The following is a 19,405-nucleotide window of genomic DNA, read 5'->3' on the forward strand; positions in this document are numbered from 1 at the left end:
AGCTTTCAGGCAAAGAGGAAAATGCTCTGGGTTCCCTGGGTCTGATTGTCCAATAATATCGCTATCAATTTCAGCAGGAAAGAATCCTGTCACAGTGGTTATGGTGTACATTAGTGGTATCAGTGCACTGAAAAGACTCTTAGCATTAGTGATGGCTTTTTTATTTTTTTTAAATTACTATGATAGGCTGATAATGGCCCCAAAGTTATCAGGTCCTAATCCCTAGAAGCTGTCAATGTTAAGGGTCTTTGCAGATGTGATTAAAGATTTTGAGATAAAATTATACTGGATTATCTGGATGGGCACTAAATGCTGGGTAGGCAGGTGCTCCAGGCATGCATTGGGGGAAGGGTAGGGGTCCTTGCCAACCTGCAGTGTGCAGGATAGTATGGCATAATGAAGACTTGTCCCATTTTCTGCACAACTTTCAAATGCCCCACTGGATATACTTGTATGTGAAAAACATGTTTATAATTAGAACTTCATTTATTAATTGTTTTATATATAAACAACAAAGCATTTCTGGTACAATTTTAATAGACAAAAAAATTTCCTGTTCTTTGTTTGATTTGGAATATTATTAAGAGTTGTTGCCCTGGCTGGGTAGCTAAGTCGGTTAGAGCATTGTCCTGATACACCAAGGTTGTGGGTTTGATCCCTCGTCAGGGCACATACAAGAACTAGCCAATGGGTGCATATAAGGGGAGTAGCAAATTGATGTTTCTCTCTCTCACTCCCTTCCTATCTCTCGAAAAAGTAAATAAGTTAGTTAATTAAAATACCAAAACAGCCCTGTCCAGTTTTGCAGTTTTGCTCAGTGGTTGGAGCATCGGCCCGTGGACTGAAGGGTCCCAGGTTCAATTCCTGCCAAGGGCATGGACCTTGGTTTGCAGGCTTGATCCCTGGCCTCTTTCGGGGCACTTGCGAGAGGCAACCAATCAGTATATCTCTCTCCCATCAATGTTTCTCTCTCTCCCTTCCACACTCTCTGAAAAGCAGTGGCAAAAATGTTCTCGGGTAGGGATTAAAATAAATAATAAAGAAATAAATAAGAATAAAATACCAAAACAAACCATTGCTTAAAAGAAAAAAAAAAGTAGTTTACCATTTTGGAGAGAGGTATTGCCAGTGGCAATGGCAAAAGTACTTTTTGAGTTGCCAGTGCGATGCCTTTGTATCAGGCTGCATTTGTAGCCAAACAGAAGACATAGTTCATTACAGATATTTCATATGATATTATTTTATTAGAAATGTCTTTCCTTTTGGTTCTCCTTTTTATTACAGTTAAGGTCATTTGGGAAGCCACGATGGGCTAGTTATGTCTCTGGGCTCCCACATGAGAGAGAAAGCTTCAGGGAAAGTCTAGCATCATTATCAAAGAAATTGATGCATTGTGGGTGTGAGGTATGGTGGAAACCTAGAGGGGTGAATTTTATTTTTGTTTTTAATCACATACAGGACATTATAATTCGAATTGACTGTTGTTTCAGAAACTAGAAGAATGCCTGGCAGTTAGTAGGCGCTTAATAAAATTCTACTTGGGCTACTATAGGTTCTTTTTATTTGACTTACAATAGAATTCTGTAGCAAACTTTTCTAGTAGCTCCATTTATTGAGCTTCTTACTTTGTGACTTATACAGTGCTAAACACTTTATTGTACCTTGTTTAATGCTCACAACCACCTTGTGGTTCACAGGTATTTACCAAGAGAAATTAAAACTCTTGCTTGCACAAATACCTGTATGCAAGCTTTAGTCATAACTGCCAAAAATTGGAAACAATCAGATGTCCTTCAACTGAGAAATGGAAAAACAAACTGTGGTACATCCTGGCAATGTAAATCATTGATAAAAGGGAACTAACTACTGATATGGGCAAGGACATTGATGAATATCAGATGCACTATGCTAAGTGAAAGCTAGACTCAGAAAGCTACATACCATGGGGAGGGTGGCTGCTTCCAGTTGCTCCGTGTCATGTTTGACTCCTCTTTCACAACTCACATCCAATCGCAGCTCTGCGGTCAAATCTGACCACTTCCCCTGAACTCCACTGGGCTGCCTTGATCCATGTCACCATCATCTCTCTCCTGTATTTTTGCAGTAGTGGTAATTTTTCTGAGCAAACAACTGTTTTCTCTTTGTTTTTGCCTATTTTAATAGCAGACATAATGACACGTATAAAACAAGAAAAGTCCTGTGAGTTGAACCCCTCTGCTCTACACCCTCCACAGACTTCCAGCCTCACTAAGAGTGAAAGCCAAAGTAATTCCAGTAGTCTACAAGGCGTTACGCCTCCCCGTACCCCCATCCTCACGCTCTGTTATTCACTTGGTTTCCCACTTCCAGCCTATGAGCTTCTTGTAATTCCTTGAACAGGCTTTTTGATTTGTACTTTCTGGCTGGAATGATTCCTCATCCTGGCTTGCTTGCTCCCTCGGTTACTTCAAGTCTTTGGCACTACTCAACAGGCTGTATGTTTTACTTGTTTATCTGTCTCCTCACCATAATATAAGCTCCAAGGTGGGGATTTTTGTGACTTTGGTTTACTGCTGTATTCGCAGTGCTGCCCGCATGGTAGGTGGTCAATAAAATTTGTAGAATGAATATGTAGGCAAATATTTCCGAGTTTGTCACAGTATTTGTTTTTGATGTCTTCTGCCATGCAAAATCTTTACGTACATCTGTCGGTTTTGAAATTTTTCCATTTATATTTTCTTAAAAGGCTCAACTTTTGCCGCCTCAAGGCCATTCTTTCGACCAAACTTTTTATCTTATTAAACTTTTTATTGTGGAAAAATTTCAAACATACACAAGGGAGCTACATCTCATTAACCTTGGTTTGTCAATTCCATAAAGGCAGAGACGTGCTCTTCTTTTTCACGCCTCCAGCGTCTGCCAGGACCTCAGCAACCTCAGAGGATGTGTTTCCAAAAAATCAACTAATGGCACGAGGGTTCTTCCCCTGGCAGTTGCCCCTCAGATTGCCCTGCACAGCCCCGGAGGCTGTAGTTCCAGGAGCCGTTAGCTGATTGAAGGCGTTTGTTTGTCCAGGTTTTTCCTGCCAGGCCCGGCCTTCCCGCGTACTTTCTTCCTGCCACCTCCAGACGCGGGTTGGGCCTAAGCTCAGAATGGTTGAAGCTCTAACTTCCAAGAGAACCAAGTTTTTCTTTGCGTCCCGCCAATCCCTGCCCCACCCGGGCAAGAGGCCACCTCTAGCACTAGGCCGCTCGACTGCCGACGCTCCCCTACAGCGTACCCACCCCTCCACCCCTCCTTTCCCCTCCCCCCGGCGGTGGCGGTTGGTCGCGCGCCGTCGTTCTTCTCCCACCCCTCCGTTAACGAGCGGGCGCCAGGCCCTCTGGGATTGGTTGTGCTTCTGTGCATCCTTTCTTCAACTCTCTGATTGGCTGCAGGGCGCGCGGGATGCGAGCCCTGATTGGCTAGATCAGAGCGCCTGCGCGGCGGGGTTCTCAGTCGCCAGCCATTCCTGGGAGGACTGCCGGCTGGCCGGACGTCTCGCCTGTCGCTTGCGGAGAGGTCCCGGGTCTCCGGGAAGGCGGCTGCAGCGGCAAAATGAAGATATTCGTGGGAAACGTCGATGGGGCGGATACGACGCCGGAGGAGCTGGCAGCTCTCTTCGCGCCCTACGGCACAGTCATGAGCTGCGCCGTCATGAAACAGTTTGCCTTCGTGCACATGCGCGAGAACGCGGGCGCGCTGCGCGCCATCGAGGCCCTGCACGGCCACGAGCTGCGGCCTGGGCGCGCGCTCGTGGTGGAGATGTCGCGCCCACGGCCTCTTAACACTTGGAAGATTTTCGTGGGCAACGTGTCGGCTGCGTGCACGAGCCAGGAATTGCGTAGCCTCTTCGAGCGCCGCGGACGCGTCATCGAGTGTGACGTGGTGAAAGGTAACGCCGAGGCGCGCTTGGGGGCGGGCGCGGGCGCGCGCGGGGCACTCTGCTTGTTAGCCACGCCCCTCTCCCGGGGGTCGGTCACTGCGCGGTTTGGGTGGGGTGGGGGGGAAGTCCGCGGGAGCGAGGCCGGAGTTGTTGGGGGCGCGATGGATAGAGCCACCCTCCTTCCCTGAGGTCCAGGCACCATTCACAAAATGGGAGGAAGCGGCTCTGGGTGGGAGCGGCGGCCACTGTTGGCTGAGCTTCGGGGCCGGGGACGCGCCTGAGAGACTTGCGAGTGTACCGGGGGCGCGCCTTCCACTGTTCTTCTGGGCCTGGCACCGAGCGGAAATTGGGAAGTGACGGGCACAGCCGGATCAGAGAGCGGGGAAGAACTCTCCACTTCCCCAGACGTCGATCAGAGCGAGGGAAGAGGGAAAAGGTGGGGGCTGACGCCCCAAGACCACCCTCGTGTTCCCTCCCGGTGAATGCTCCGTGAATGCTCCCGAGCGGAAGGTAACGGGGCCCTTGGACGTTTCTTGGGCTGGGATCTTTTTAGTGTTTTGTGGCGTGGGGCGCTCATGGGTGTAGTTACTCGTGGGTACAGGAGGGGCCCCTTCCGAACCACATTGGCCTTTCAGTATTGTTAGGTGGGTTAGGCGTGGCAACTGTGCGCTTTCCATCTCCCTCAAATTTGTTTTTTTTCCCTTTGGGCTCGATTTTACATCTATAAACTGGAAATGCCGACCTTCCGAATGTAGAAAGAGGCTTATTTTATGAAGGCCTCTTCTCGGTAGACTTTCCTTGCCAAACCTGTGCCCCAGGGCAGTATCATTCTTTTATAAGCTTGGTGATTTTGTAAGGGGACATACTCTGTGGCTGAGGGGGGGAACATAGGTCTTAATTCTTTAAACATTGGTTAAACAGATTTACTTACTAGTTGGCTTTGCTTGGGTAGTTAATCATCAGGACAGATCCCTAGTTTGCCTTTTAAACTTTGAGAAAAATGTATCACCATAGTTTTGGCCCGACCTCTGTTTTAAAAATCTAGTTGATTTTTAAAGAAATCATACTATGGGTTTTTACTCCCTAAGCTCTTTTTATTTCATGTTGGCAGGGTTTGGTGGGACAACCCTTGTGTATGTGGCTACTCTCTGCTCCACTTGGGAACAGATAAGAGTTAACTTTCCCCTGCCCTCTTTGAGGATGCAACCTGGGAGTCTCTGATGCCCCACTCCTGGTGTTGGATTCATATGTGTTCATAACCTGTGTGAGAAGTTTTGAGGATAGGAAAGCACTGTGGGTGTGGGTGCTTATTCATTTCCAAGATACTTCATTTGCTGTCCTGGAGAGTCACATCTTTTGGGCCATTTCTTGTCCTTTCCATAACTGGGGGAAATGTAAAGGGTTGGAGTCTCCACTCCTAGGACCAGTTCTTTGTTCTGCATTAATACTACATTCTATTTTCCTCAACTCAGGTTATGCAAGTCCTCGACTATCCGGAATTGGGCTTTCCTGCTGAGTGCTCTGAGGCAGGCTGTTTGGTGCATGGATTTTTGCTTTTGTTTAGAGTAAAAGAGTGGGAAGGGCCTCAAATTGGGCACCTGGCCAGGAAATGGATGGGGGTATATGTGGCTCATTATGAGAATTCTGTTTAATTGACCTACTGTGTTTTATTGTGGTTTTTAGGCAGGGTGGCTACTAGATTGGAGTCTAGAAACTAGCCTCTTCAGGGACAGTTTCCATGGAACTCATTGGTCAAGAAGCTGGCTTTCAGGTGGTAGAGAAAGTAGAAAATTTGCCTGAATTTGCTTGGGAGAGACACTAAGTGGCAGTGGAGGGCAGAGTGAAGTGTATAACTGCATGCAGTTTTTAGAACTCTTGGCTTTAGAATGAAAGTTTTGTGCATTTTGTCCCTTGTAAACATTTGATTAGCAGAAATGCCTTGATTTCCTCAGGGAGTGGTGGTCAGCTGTTAGTTGTAGTTATGCTGATATGTAACAGCTCCTGATACACTTTGATGTAAGGGACTGTGGGAAAGATTTGAGCGTCATATCCTTCACTGATTCCTTTCTATGTCTTTGGGATGAAGGAAAATGAAGTTTTTAAGTCGGGAGTGTAGTAGAAGAAACTAGTGCTGGCTTTATAAATAGCTTATTTCTTAGGCTGGGAATGGGCATTTTATTGAATCTTGTGTTGACTGTCAGGCCTTAGAAAAGCACAGAAGCTTGGCATAGCACAGGACAACCAGTTCTGTTTTATTTTACAGGAAAAAAAAATCATAGTTGCTTGGTTACCCTAGGAGCATAGATATGATTTGATTTTTAGAGTAAAAATCTCCATAGCAAGAGTGGATTATAACCACTCTCCACAGCTGCATTCTGTTGGGTGTTCAAAGATGGAGTAAGAGATTACCTGCCAGGTAGGAACTATCTCGGCTTCAGGGGAGGTCTGAAAGGCAGAAGAGGAAACTGTTTCCCCTCCTTTTTTTGTGGGTGGCCGTTCTTTCTCCTATACACAGCTCTGTAGTTTCAAGTTAGAGGTGTTTACTCCTCTCAGGATAGGAAAACTCATTTTTCTGGATTCTCTTGGAGGAATCATATGCAACCAGGCAATTAGGAGATTTCTGTAAAACACTGTTTGCTATTCCCTTTAAATGTAGTGTTTCCTTCAGAGGTCACTGTTTCTTGAACTAGCTCTCCAGGCAGATGGGTCTCGGGAGTTCTTTAGGTCTCTGTTCTTTCGTTATTGTTCTAGGAATAGTTGGGTTCCTGGAATCTTTGATGGGGCTAGGTCTGTGCTTGGCTGTTCACTGATAGGATTAGTTAGCCTAATATGATTGAGTCAGCTGGACAACCTATTCCTTCCAATATCAGGCTTAGGAAATTTCTGATATAAATGGATTATAATTGTATCTGATGGCTTAAAAAAAAATCATTTGTATAGTTCAGGTGGGTCATTAATGGAGTTGTACCTGTGAAATCTCAATTTTCAAATTTCCAACTTGGTCTCTTAAAACCCAACTAAGTAGAGAGTAGACAGTGGGATGTCCTATTGCTCTTGTTGGGTGTTTTCCCCCTAGCTCATTCTAGTCTCAGGTTAGCCAGGAATGTAGTATGATCCTTTACTATTCCTCATCGTGCCTGGAGGGTTTTTTTCCATTCCCATTAATCTACCTACAAGCTCCTGTGTTCTGCTTTCCATTGTATTCTCCTGAAGATCAGCTCACCCTTTGCTTTTAAAGAGATCTCCAACCACTAGCATCTATTTTTAGCACACTCTACCCAAAGTGGAGGTGAGAGATCAGAGAACAATTCTAGTCGTGCCCTGTGGCTAGGCCCAAAGGAACGCTTTAAAAAAAGAAGTTTATTGATTTTAGAGAGAGAGGAGGTGAGAGAGAAAAAAACATCAGTTGCCTCCTGTACTCATCCCAGCCGAGGTCGAGCCTGAAACCTAGGTATGTGCCCTGACTGGGAATCGAACCTGCAACCTTTTTGGTGTATGGGATGATGCTCCAATCAACTGAGCCACTGATCAGGTTTGGAAAAGAACATTTTTGTTTTTCACAATTGGTAGATAAGGATTCAGGTTCTGGCCATGGGGGTGTGAGGACTGAGAGTTGTAATAGTTCAATTTCTTTTATCATCTCTGGCCGGTTCGAAGTTTGCATGTACAGATGGCATTGTATCTCTTGTGTTTTATTAGATATGAAAGATAATATTCTGTAGGGAAATAAGCTTGTAGTTATTCCTAGGCTTGAATAATCATAATCCTTTATTATATAGTTATTTTTACTTTATAAGGCACTTTTATCTTTTCATTTGACTCTCTTAACTCTGAGGTAGGTAGGACAGATTTGTCAGATGGAGAAATAAATTATAAGTTCCTTAAGAGCTTATAGCAAATCAGTGATATCTGGATCTGTAACTGAAGCCTTTTAGCTCCTAGCCCAGGGTTCTTGTGCTACGCCACACTTCTGACTTCTGTTTAAATTTTTATTTTCATTTGTATGGGAGTCGGTTGGTGTGGCATTGCCTTAGATCCAGGAAAATGACTTGCTCTTTAGGAGTGGCAAGAGAGGGGATCCCAGTATGAAAGTTTCTAGAAATTGCAACACTTTTTTAGAGGCCATTAAAAGGAATTCTTATTTTTAAGAATGGAACCTTAGTAATTTCATCCAGGTAGTTCTTCATTTCCTAAACCGATATCAGAGAGATGGGGTCCTGGTACTTGGACTGTGTCTTAAAGTAGCCATAGGTCCAGATGGGGTTAAGTGCGTGATTTCCCACAAGCATGATCTTATCATTGTTCTTTTTTTCTTTTCCTTTTTTAAAATTATCACTGAGGATATGTTTTTTCCATTGCTTTTTAGAGAGGGTGTAATGGAGAGAGAGAGAGATGTGTGAGTGAGACACATTGATTGGTTGCTTCCCGGAGGAGCCCTGACCAGGGCTGGGATCCAACGTGCAACCCAGGTATGTGCCCTTGAATGGGAATCGAACCTGCGACCCTTCAGTGCATGGGCCGAAGCTCTAAACACAGCCCACCGATCAGGGCTTATCATTGTTTTTCATACCCTGTTTGCACCACTGAGGTTTGTGAGTTTGGATATTGTCAAGAATTTCCTCCCACTCCTTTCCCTCCTAAAATTTTCTTTTTGTGGTAGATGCATAGGTCTTTGAGATCAACATCCTATCTTAGAGCCTATCCCACCACAGCTCATTCAGATCCTGAATGAGGACCTTAGGAGTAATCTGTTTAGCAGCGCCTGCGTGCTGCAGTAATTGCAGCTTCTCACCTTGAAGCTGAGAAACCACATCTTTCTGTAAACTGTCTGCTCTGTGAACAGGAACCCAAGGGGTAAGGTACACCGTTGCCCCTCGAAGAGGAGCGAATCGAGGATGTAATGCAGCTTGCAGGAGGAGGTGTGGGCCTGAAGTAAGCCAGAAAGCTCAGTTTGCATTCCCACAGCTTGTTGGTTTACGTGGGGTCCAGCTTCTCCCCTAGTACACACTGAGGGCTGGGCCCTGTAGGCAGCTGGCTGGGCCGTCATAGTATTAGTATAGTCATAGTGTTAAACAGTCCTGCTTATACATTGACTTTTTGGGAATAGATTGATGTAGTGAATGGCATGGAGAGCTGGGATTCTGTTCATGGCTCTAACACATTTTGATTTGGGACAAGCCATATAAATTCTCTGAGCGTGTTTGCCCACCTGTCAAATGGGGAGAATGATCCTTTGCTCTGCCTACCTCTGGATTGTTGTGAGGCCCTGTTCATGAAAGTGCTTTGGAAACTGGGAAGTACTTTGGGAAAAGGGGAGATCATATTGGAAGAATTTCATGTACGTTGCATTGCAATCTAGCTCTCTTGCCTTAATTGGACCCTGGAGTGAGACTGGAGTCATGCCAGGACATAAGTGGTCATTTCCAGTGTTTGAGAGTTAAGCAAAGGTGGGCTGTAGTGTTTGGTGACCTTGGGTTAGAGAATACTGAATGAGTGATTCAGACACACTTTCTGCGTTTTGTCTGCTGGTTTATACTTACAGGAGCTGTGAAGATTTTTATCCTGTGATGCAGTTCATCTTTGCTCTTTCCTCTCTCACCAAGAAGTTGGGTGAGGTGGCGGGGGGAAAGGGAAGAATGGGGAGAAGGCCACAGGCAGAGGTGGCTGCTTGGGACAGTCAGAAGCTTTGTTATTTGGGAGCCACATTTTATGACATAACTCCTGGAGAAGAGGGTTTGGAGGCCTGGAGGTAGTTGGCAACAGCTGGGTGCTGTTGCTGTGTCCAATTTGGGACCCATTGGGTAGCATGCCCTGCCCCCCTAATTGCTAACCCTCTGTCTGCTGCTTTATCAGACTACGCGTTTGTTCACATGGAGAAGGAAGCAGATGCCAAAGCCGCCATCGCGCAGCTCAACGGCAAAGAAGTGAAGGGCAAGCGCATCAACGTGGAACTCTCAACCAAGGGTCAGAAGAAGGGGCCTGGCCTGGCTATCCAGTCTGGGGACAAGACCAAGAAACCAGGGGCTGGGGATACGGCATTCCCTGGAGCTGGTGGCTTCTCTGCCACCTTCGACTACCAGCAGGCTTTTGGCAACAGCACTGGTGGCTTTGATGGGCAAGCCCGTCAGCCCACACCACCCTTCTTTGGTCGCGACCGCAGCCCCCTGCGCCGTTCACCTCCCCGAGCCTCTTATGTGGCTCCTCTGACAGCCCAGCCAGCCGCCTACAGGGCCCAGCCCTCAGTGTCGCTTGGAGCTGCCTACAGGGCTCAGCCTTCTGCCTCTTTGGGTGTCGGCTACCGGACTCAGCCCATGACAGCCCAGGCAGCCTCTTACCGCGCTCAGCCCTCTGTCTCCCTTGGGGGCCCATACAGGGGCCAGTTGGCTAGCCCTAGCTCCCAGTCTGCTGCAGCTTCCTCGCTTGGCCCATATGGTGGAGCCCAGCCCTCAGCCTCAGCCCTTTCCTCCTATGGGGGTCAGCCAGCTGCAGCTTCTTCACTCAACTCCTATGGGGCTCAGGGCTCCTCCCTGGCCTCCTATGGTAACCAGCCATCCTCTTATGGCGCACAGGCTGCCTCTTCCTATGGGGTTCGTGCGGCTGCCTCCTACAACACCCAGGGAGCAGCATCCTCCCTAGGCTCCTATGGGGCCCAGGCAGCCTCCTATGGGGCCCAGTCTGCAGCTTCCTCACTGGCTTATGGGGCTCAGGCAGCTTCTTACAATGCCCAGCCCTCAGCCTCTTATAATGCCCAGTCGGCCCCATATGCCGCACAACAGGCTGCTTCCTATTCTTCCCAGCCTGCTGCCTATGTGGCACAACCAGGTACAGCTGCTGCCTATGCCGGCCAGCCAGCTGCCTACGCTGCACAAGCCGCTACCCCAATGGCTGGGTCCTATGGGGCCCAGCCAGTTGTTCAGACCCAGTTGAATAGTTATGGGGCTCAAGCATCAATGGGCCTATCAGGCTCTTATGGGGCTCAGTCAGCTGCTGCGGCCACTGGCTCCTATGGTGCCGCAGCTGCCTATGGGGCCCAGCCTTCTGCCACCCTGGCAGCTCCTTACCGCACTCAGTCGTCAGCTTCATTGGCTGCTTCTTATGCTGCCCAGCAGCATCCCCAGGCTGCTGCCTCCTACCGTGGCCAGCCGGGCAATGCCTACGATGGGGCAGGTCAGCCGTCTGCAGCCTACCTGTCCATGTCCCAGGGGGCCGTTGCCAACGCCAACAGCACCCCGCCGCCCTATGAGCGTACCCGCCTCTCCCCACCCCGGGCCAGCTACGACGATCCCTACAAAAAGGCTGTCGCCATGTCAAAAAGGTACTGTATGCCCCCCCCGCCTCTGCCCCCAGTTGGGGCTTAGGTCGGCATGGGAGGGAAACTGGAGCCATCGGCCCCTTCCTTGGTCTTCTCTATTCCCGTGGGATGTCCAAAGGCTGAGGGGGATGATGTGTGTGAACTTTCCTGGTCACCAGGGTTCAGATGGAGCCTAGTGCTCAGCCTGGGGTGGTACCAGCTAGTCAGGCTGGGAAAAGCGTCCCATGTTTAGGCTAGCCCAACTGCCATTGGAGCTACTTCCTGCAAGATTGTGGCCTATAGCCTTTCCCACCGTCTGTAGGATCCTTAAGCCTGCTCTGTGGTTGTCCTGGCTTTGGTGGGGGTAGGTTTGAAAGAGTAGTCCCTTTGGCACTCAGTGGCTGAAGGCAAGGTGTATGAAGTGCGTCCACTCTATGGGAAGTTGGGGACCTTGCTTTCGTCCGCCGTTCTGTTGATAATCAACCACGGTCTTTCTGTGCAGGGCCCAGGGGTGGGAATAGCTTGTGGTTTAGGAATGTAGACCAAAATCCACCTTGGCCAGTTCAGAAGGGAAGGCTTCAGTGGCGAGCTTGGTTTCCCACTGAGTTGGACTGGGCTTGATTTCTTGCCCTGGGTAGGATGATGAGCCTTCTGACAAAATCTTGTTTGTTGGAGACCAGTGTGATCACACCCTCCCTATCCCCATTGGCATCTCCCCCATGCCCACCTGGAGTCCTCCCCTCAATTGTCTCATTCACCAACTGTCTTCTTCTCTCGACTAGGTATGGTTCCGACCGGCGTTTAGCCGAGCTCTCTGATTACCGCCGTTTATCAGAGTCGCAGCTTTCGTTCCGCCGCTCGCCGACAAAGTCCTCGCTGGATTACCGTCGCCTGCCCGATGCCCATTCCGATTACGCACGCTATTCGGGCTCCTATAATGATTACCTGCGGGCAGCTCAGATGCACTCTGGCTACCAGCGCCGCATGTAGGGCCTTCCTGGGATGGGGCACCACAGGGAGGGAAGGGGAGAAGTGGGCTAGGGTGCAGACCCAGGTTATAACCAGTGGCCCATACCTCTCCCATCTGCGGTTTTTCATCCCCTCTACCATGTGGGCCTTCCCCAGGAGACGATCCTTTTGAGTGTTTGGCAGTAACATACTTTGTTCCTTCGCCTCAGCAGCAAATCTTGCTACTGGCTCTAGATCTGCGGTTTCCCCCCCTCCCCTGCCTCCCATCTCCCCAGGATGGGAATTTCTTTTATGTTTTTATTTTTCCCTGGCTCCCTTTTATTTTTGTGCGCGATATTTAAGGTCGTCTGGATGGGGAAGCAACCTGCAGCTGAGGTTGCAGCTGAGGTCGGCGCCTTTTTCTTTTTAGATACGAGGGAGGCCAGGAAAGGGTTAGCTTAACCATTTCCTATGCGCCACGCTGTGCCAGCAGTCCAGGGGACCCTGACTGTCCCTCTAGACTGTGTTGAGACTGAGTTCCTGTTGGGACAGTCAGTTGGTATATGTCCAAATTCCTACTGACCCCTGATGTTTTAGCTGATGCTGAGCCGCACAGTTCCACTTCCCTATCTCCCCAAGTAGGTGGTGTTAGAAAAACTTAATTTTTTTCCCCCTTTTGTATGGACTACAAATAAAACTTGGGGCAATTTGCAGTTTGGAAACCTGGTTGTCATTGTCTTGATTGCACTCAGTTTCAGAGGAGCCAGTTTGACATCCAGGAAGACATGATAGCCAAAGGAAGGCAGCTACAGAACCCAGGGCTGATGAGGAAGGGGGTCTGAACATGGAAATTAGGGTGATTTCCCTGCTGCCCAGAGGGATTTAGCTTGTCGTCCTGCTAGTTTGCCATCATTAGGAATGGAGAGTCCAGACCAAGTTGCTTAGGCTTCTTTAGCCATCAACTTGAATTAATCACACCCCAATGCAGTAAAATTTATTGCCCATTTTTCTCTGCCAGTGTTTGACCATTTTCCCTGACTTGTTTCCAGTTGAGAAACAACCTGTGCTTCAGCAGGGTGGTTCTGGGGTTTGGCTCCTCAAGTGATAAGTGGGAAAAGGGCTGCTTTGGTGCTTATGAGGCTAGTGGATCCTTCAGGCTGTGGGCTCGAGTGAGTGCTGGGGCTGGGATTGGAAAGGAGCTATTAGTCGGGTGGGGGTGATGTCGGTGTCTGATACTGCCCTGTGGTTGGAGGAAGGAGGGGCAGGGACAATTGGAAGAAGGTATGGGAGATTCTGTTCACAGACCTGATACTTTGCTTGTTGAACATCACCATGGAGTGTCCTTCCTGCGTCCTGCCCAACCCCTACCATTGTGATCACCTGAGACTCACTTTCCCTATCTCCATTTGTTAGCGTTGCCAGATGTTTACATGCTGGGTTTATATTTGAAGCTGTCATGATAGACTCTGGGAATGAGTTGAGGTGCAAACATAGCCAAGTAGGGATGCTGGGATAGGGTAAGGAATTGAAGATCCTTTCTATACTTTTATTCAAGGGCTGGGAGTTGAGAGGACCTGGGTGAAAAATAGGGAACTCCAGCCAGGGACAAGATGGGAGGCTCGGGTTTAATGATGGACGATTAGAAGAAGAATGGTTGGGTGGGTGATAACAGGACAATCTATTGATGTTATTTTGGGTAAAGCAATTTTGGGGAGGTGTATATGTTAGTCATGTGCAGTTCAGGTGGGTTCTCTTCTGCCTCCTTCACTGGCTTCTTGTGAATTTGCCCATGACAGAGTAGTTTGCCCCAGATATTCTCTTCCCTCTGCCCAATGGGCAAAAGCATGTGTTTGGTCTTTAATAACCATGAGCTCTTGTGGATGCTTACTGAGGTAATCTTGGGGTACTGGGGCCATAGCTCTTTTTTTCTGCTCCTGCTTTGCTTTCAGGTGCTTCACTGCTCCTTTTTATATCTTTGCAGGTCTGAGGTGGGGGGAGTTTGCTAGGTTTCTTCTCACTTTTCTGAAATGAGGGTGGGTGATCTGAGGGGCCAAGCTAACAAGCTTAGCTCTGGTTATTACCCTGGAAAATGGAGAGTTGGTTGATTGTAGAGCTCTGATTGTGGCCTGTGTATTTGTAATGTTTGTCAATGTGGCTTTATGTCTTCCTTTCCAGTGAGGGTTCCTATGAAAAACCGCTTATTGTGCTCTTAGGGCCAGTGTTTATATTCTGTATTGTAGCCCAAATTCTTCAGGGTGACCTGGCCTAGATGATCACTCTGTCATCTTTAGGTGCTGATGCCCTTGCTGCCTCAGTGCCTCAGGCTTCTCATTGTTTAAACCAGAAGGAACTACAAAGCTAAATCATTTGTCAGTTTCCTCTTTCTTGCAGATTGTTTTAAAATTCCCTCTCCTTTTAAATTATGCCACCTGTGTTCATTCTGTAGCCTACTCATGCTTTGCTTTTTGTGGATTTCTGATTTTCAGGTGCCTGTAACTTGGAGATGGTTGGGTTGAGTGAATGGGAGGACAGATGTTTGTGTTTTGGGAAAAAGGCTGGGGAATATGGGCTCCCAGTATTTTTCAGATCTTTGCACTTTTGCATCTATCACCTCTACAACTTTGCCTTCATTCATTGGAGAAGTTTTAGATGGTTTATTCCTGGAACATGACCATGTAGAGGCTTCTAGCCTTGTCAGCCTGCTTTTCTGAAGTTTGGACCTTGTTCAAAATTCTGTCTGGAGTAGGCCTGTGACCCCACCCCTTGTGCTGGAGGTAATGGGACTATCACTGAGTGGTAAGCCTCTATGGGTAGGCGACCTTTCTAGTCTTGCCTATCAGCTAAGCTATGGGAAAGTCCATGCACAGACTGTTGGTTCTCTGGTCATTTTGTTCTATCAAGCCAAGTAAGCTGACTGTATATATAAAATGGAATGGCTGATGTTGTAATGAAAATAAATTTTCTAGGTTTATGGACTAGTATGCTATGTAATATGGATAATAGAGAAGATAAGGTGGATGGCAAGTGGAAAATTTATATTCACACAGATTCTATAGGTACTTTTCAAAAGGTCATAAAGGGGCCCTGGCCGGGTAGCTCAGTTGGTTAGAATGTCATCCCAGTACGCCAAGGTTGTGGGTTTGATCCCTCGTCAGGGTACATATAAGAGTCAACCAACGTATGTATAAATAAGTGGAACAACAATTGATGTTTCTCTAAAAAAAAAAATCAATAAGTCAGTAAATAAAAAGGTCATAAGGGTAGAATCTAGAGTTCTCCAGAAAAAAAATTCTTAAATGACTTAGTTCTTTAAGCCTGGCTCTAAATCATTTGGAATACTGTGTCTCGTGCTGGAAGTAGTGTTTAGATAGCTGAGCACTTGGTCTGACCTTGAGGAATTTATAGTCTGGGGAGTCAGGACCTACCTTAATGAACAAGTTACAGTAATAAGCAATGCTAGGGGAGTGATAGGTAAGGAAGGAGAAGATGGGGCAGTCCCAGTAATTAGAGGAAACTTTTTGGAGTTAGGATTTGATTTGAAAACTAACTTGGCACCAAGAGAAAGACTAAGGGGTGTTGGCTCTAAAATCAGGTTTCCTGAGTTTGAATCCTGGTTCTACCACTTAGCTCTGTGATCTTGGACATGTTATGAACTCTACCTTAGATTTTTCATCTGTAAAATGGAGACAGTAGTTAACACTTATTGAACCATGTGTTAAGCATTGTAAAAAGTGCTTTTCATATATTAACTTCATTTAATCTTCGCTGCAACTCAAATGCATTAGGTGTTCCTAACCGTGTTTTATAAAGGGTGAGTTGAGGCTGTAGATTAGTAACTTAAGATCACATGATTAGAAAGTAGTGGATCAAGGAATTGAACCATCTAGGACTTGTAATCATTACGATAATACTGTTGGAAGGATTAAATGAGAACATGTCACAAGTGTAGGGCCTCATATATAGTCATTGCTATTTACGTGCTAGCCATCTCATAGAAATGAGTTAGAACATTCTACGGAGATTGGGATGGCCTAGTGGAACACATAACTGAGCAAAGGAATTTGGATGTAGATATGAGTGCAATATATACGAGTAACAGTGAAGGCAGTGGATTTTGTAATGTGTGGTACCTAGTAGTGATGTAGGTCACTAGACCACACTAGTTTTGGCCACCTCCAGTCTCAGGCAGCACTGAGTTTGGTGTCTTAGGATCAGATTCTCCTGGATATGGAGAAGAAAGGTAGTGGGGCTGCAGAGACATTAAGGGGAGGCTGAGAGCATGTAGCTAGGAATGGGATTGGAGGTGTAGGAAGCTTGCTTAACTGACCTAGTGGCTCCTGAACCTCTCTAGGGAACACTGGTTTTTAATTTGAGCCCTCATTAGAGTAGTAACTCATTTCTGGACCAGGAACTAGTTATTTATTAGGTGTATAAACTATATTCACCCATAAGGGTATGAAATGAACACAGATTGCTTATTCATGTTTGAGTAGTTTTCACTGATACCGCCAGTGTTTCCCTCCCTAAATTTGGATTTGTCTCTCATTTTCCTTTCAAGAGTCCAGGCTCCAGGTGCTTTCATCCCTTCAGTATATAATTACACCTACAGAACATCAGCTTTCTAGATGATTTTGGACAAGTCACTTTACCTTTTAGGGGCTTGGTAACGTGATCAGCAAATTAATCATTAAAATGGCATCCACATGTTTCAAAGTACTTTTGAAATATCCCATTCAACCCCATTTTCTATAGTTGAGGTAAAGGTGGTAAGGTAGAGGATTTGGACTAGTTAAAACTTTAATGGGAAAAAAAGTTAAAAATCTAATGGTTTTTAAGGGACAAACATTAAACTCCTTTAGTACTCAGTAAAATACAGTTGGTTAGATGAACACTGAACACTAGGGGAACACTTGAGCTATAAATTTCCTACCTAAAGCTTCGTTTTGCAGCATTTGTCAAACTGGTAATCCTGGTGATGAAAAGCTGTAGCATAGATTGCCCCCTGGCTCTTGGGCACCTGCTTGTTTTTAGTAATAACTATCCGTCATCTTAAGCTGATATTAACTGAAAATCCAGTCATGTCTCTTTTTGGTTATCAGGAAGTTAACACATGTGTTCATTCATCCATTTGTTAACTTAGTCAACAGATAAATTTGAGTGCCTACCGTTTGCCAGGTGCAGTTCTAACACTGAGGATATAGAGAATAAGAAAAGACCCTGTCTTTGTAGAACAAGTATTTGCTTGAAACAGGGTGGGAGGAAGGCAGAAAAAGAATGAACAAGTAGGATTTCAAGTGGTGGTAAGTATTTGGGAAAATAACATGCAATCATGGGATAGAGTGCCTAGGTAGGGTTGGAGTAGAGGGATGTCTTTTGAAGGGTGGCCAGTGAAGGCCCTGGAGAAAGAACATTACAGTCTGAACTTGGGACAAAAAAGGCCAGTGTGCTGGAGCATAGTTGGGGGTGGGGGGTGTTGTTAGATTGGGAGATTCTGGCAGGAACTAGATTGGGTAGGGTGAGTCTAATTGCAGTGGGTTTTTTAAAGCGGGGATGATTTAATGTGGTTTATTCAGTTGGATGAACTTGCAAAATGAAATATAATGACCTAGAGAGCTTTCAGAAGGTAAATCTAGTAATTGGTTTTGGGGATGGGCTTGGGTAGTGGTCTGCAAACTGACTATGTGATTCTGAGAAGATTTATATTCCCAGTCTCCTGTGGACTTGGAGATATTCCTAGTTTCATAAAGTGAGTTGATTGCATATGCTTTGGTATTTTGGAAGAAAGTTTACGTCCAAGGCTGTTAGGACAAAATATTTTGGAATATCTAACTGAAAGGTACTGAGAGAATTTCTTTACCAGATGTGTTTCCTGTCCAGATGGGTTGTGACCACCTCCTGTTGCTGGCCCCCTCCAAAGGGTGGGCTTACGGAGCAGCTGACTAACATGGAGTTGCTTTTCTTCATCACTGATCACATAGCTTTTACTCAGTCTCAGCATCACAACCGGTAATGAAAATGGACCGATTAGTGACCACCATGTGTAAATGTTGCAGTTTGGAGTTTCTAGGTCCTTAACCTTTTCCCACTCTGGAATAAGTTTTTCACCATTTGATTTCAGTCATGTCATGTTTTAAAACCCATTTTCATAACCTTGCTTCACCTTTCTCTTTATGACCTCACCCTTTTTGGGGGGTTCTGCTTTGGATGGTAGTATGTTCTACTTGTGTCATTTCCACTCCTGAGGACCCCTTCCTCATAAACAATTCACTGATTTTATGTTTGAAGTTCTTCCACCCAGTATTTGTCTTTCCCCTCTATTTAACTCCCTCTTCAAAAGCTGCCTTGCAAAGGGATCATTGCTTGCTCAATGAATTTGGGGTTATGTGAAGAAGCCAAAGGGTAAGAAAGAAAAATTGAGGAGGGAACTGGACCCTCTGGAGAATGTTTTGATTGTATTTTGTTTGTAGCTGGTTGTGATTAGGCTCTTCTCGCTGAGGTCCTTTCAAGTTTAAACCTACAGCTCTGGCTGATGGCGCCCAATAAAATAAAACAAAAAAACTTTTCTGCTCCAGTTTTTTCTCAGGGCAGGGTGGGGGTGTTTTCTCAATTCCCATGGCCACAGACACAAGCTGCTGCTTCATCTTGGACTCCTGGAGGCTGGTTTCTCGGGGGAACTTGTCTTCTGAGTGCCTCCTGAATAATGCAGCCCCAACCAGGCCGACTTTGGGGCCATTTACCGCCTAATTGAAGCTGCGTCCATTAACCGTTTAGAGTTCCTTTTTAATACCACCTATGAAAATAGTTTTAATTTAGGGGAGCTCCGGGACTCCTAGGACTACGGTATGGATTCTTGGTCAAAGGAGGAGGTTGATTTCCTAAGGTGAAACGCTTCGCTGTTTTTCTTACCGACTTTTGGGTCTGCATAAAGCTCTCGTCCGCAGCATCCGGGCTGCGAGGGGTGTTCTGGGAGGTTACAGGGAGAAATTTGGAGTAGAAGGCAAAATAGAGCGCGGAATACTGCCAGGGTGTGCACAAGGAAGTGGAGAAATGAAGATTAACGAAGTTGGCGCCCTGAAGCTAAAGACCGCCGCACCTGGGCCCTAACTCGCTCCGCCTAATGGCGGGTCGAGCCCTGCCGGCGAAGCCCACGTTTGTAGTTCCTCCCGCAAGCCAACCTCTTACCCAATCAGTGACTTCGGCTTCGCGAGGTTGGTGCTCATTGGCTTTCGCGTAAGAGCTCGGGGGTTACTGACGTTTCCACC

General features: G+C 46.6%; 1 protein-coding gene across 2 annotated transcripts; it reads left to right on the forward strand.

Moving 5' to 3' along the window:
* The first annotated feature begins 3,492 nt into the window (after nt 1–3,492).
* On the forward strand, nt 3,493–12,865 carry RBM14 (RNA binding motif protein 14). Of its 2 annotated transcripts, none has more exons than XM_016208346.2 (3): nt 3,493–3,913; nt 9,758–11,219; nt 11,978–12,865. In XM_016208346.2, the coding sequence occupies exons 1-3, from the start codon at nt 3,577–3,579 to the stop codon at nt 12,183–12,185; spliced, it is 2,007 nt and encodes a 668-aa protein (XP_016063832.1). In that variant the 5' UTR covers nt 3,493–3,576; the 3' UTR covers nt 12,186–12,865. The 2 variants fall into 2 exon arrangements, with proteins under 2 accessions (XP_016063832.1, XP_016063833.1); XM_016208347.2 differs by lacking the exon at nt 3,493–3,913 and adding an exon at nt 4,125–4,414.
* The last annotated feature ends 6,540 nt before the right edge of the window (nt 12,866–19,405 follow it).

This window comes from Miniopterus natalensis, chromosome 11 (genome assembly GCF_054644295.1).
Source record: "Miniopterus natalensis isolate mMinNat1 chromosome 11, mMinNat1.hap1, whole genome shotgun sequence".
NCBI lineage: Eukaryota > Metazoa > Chordata > Mammalia > Chiroptera > Miniopteridae > Miniopterus > Miniopterus natalensis.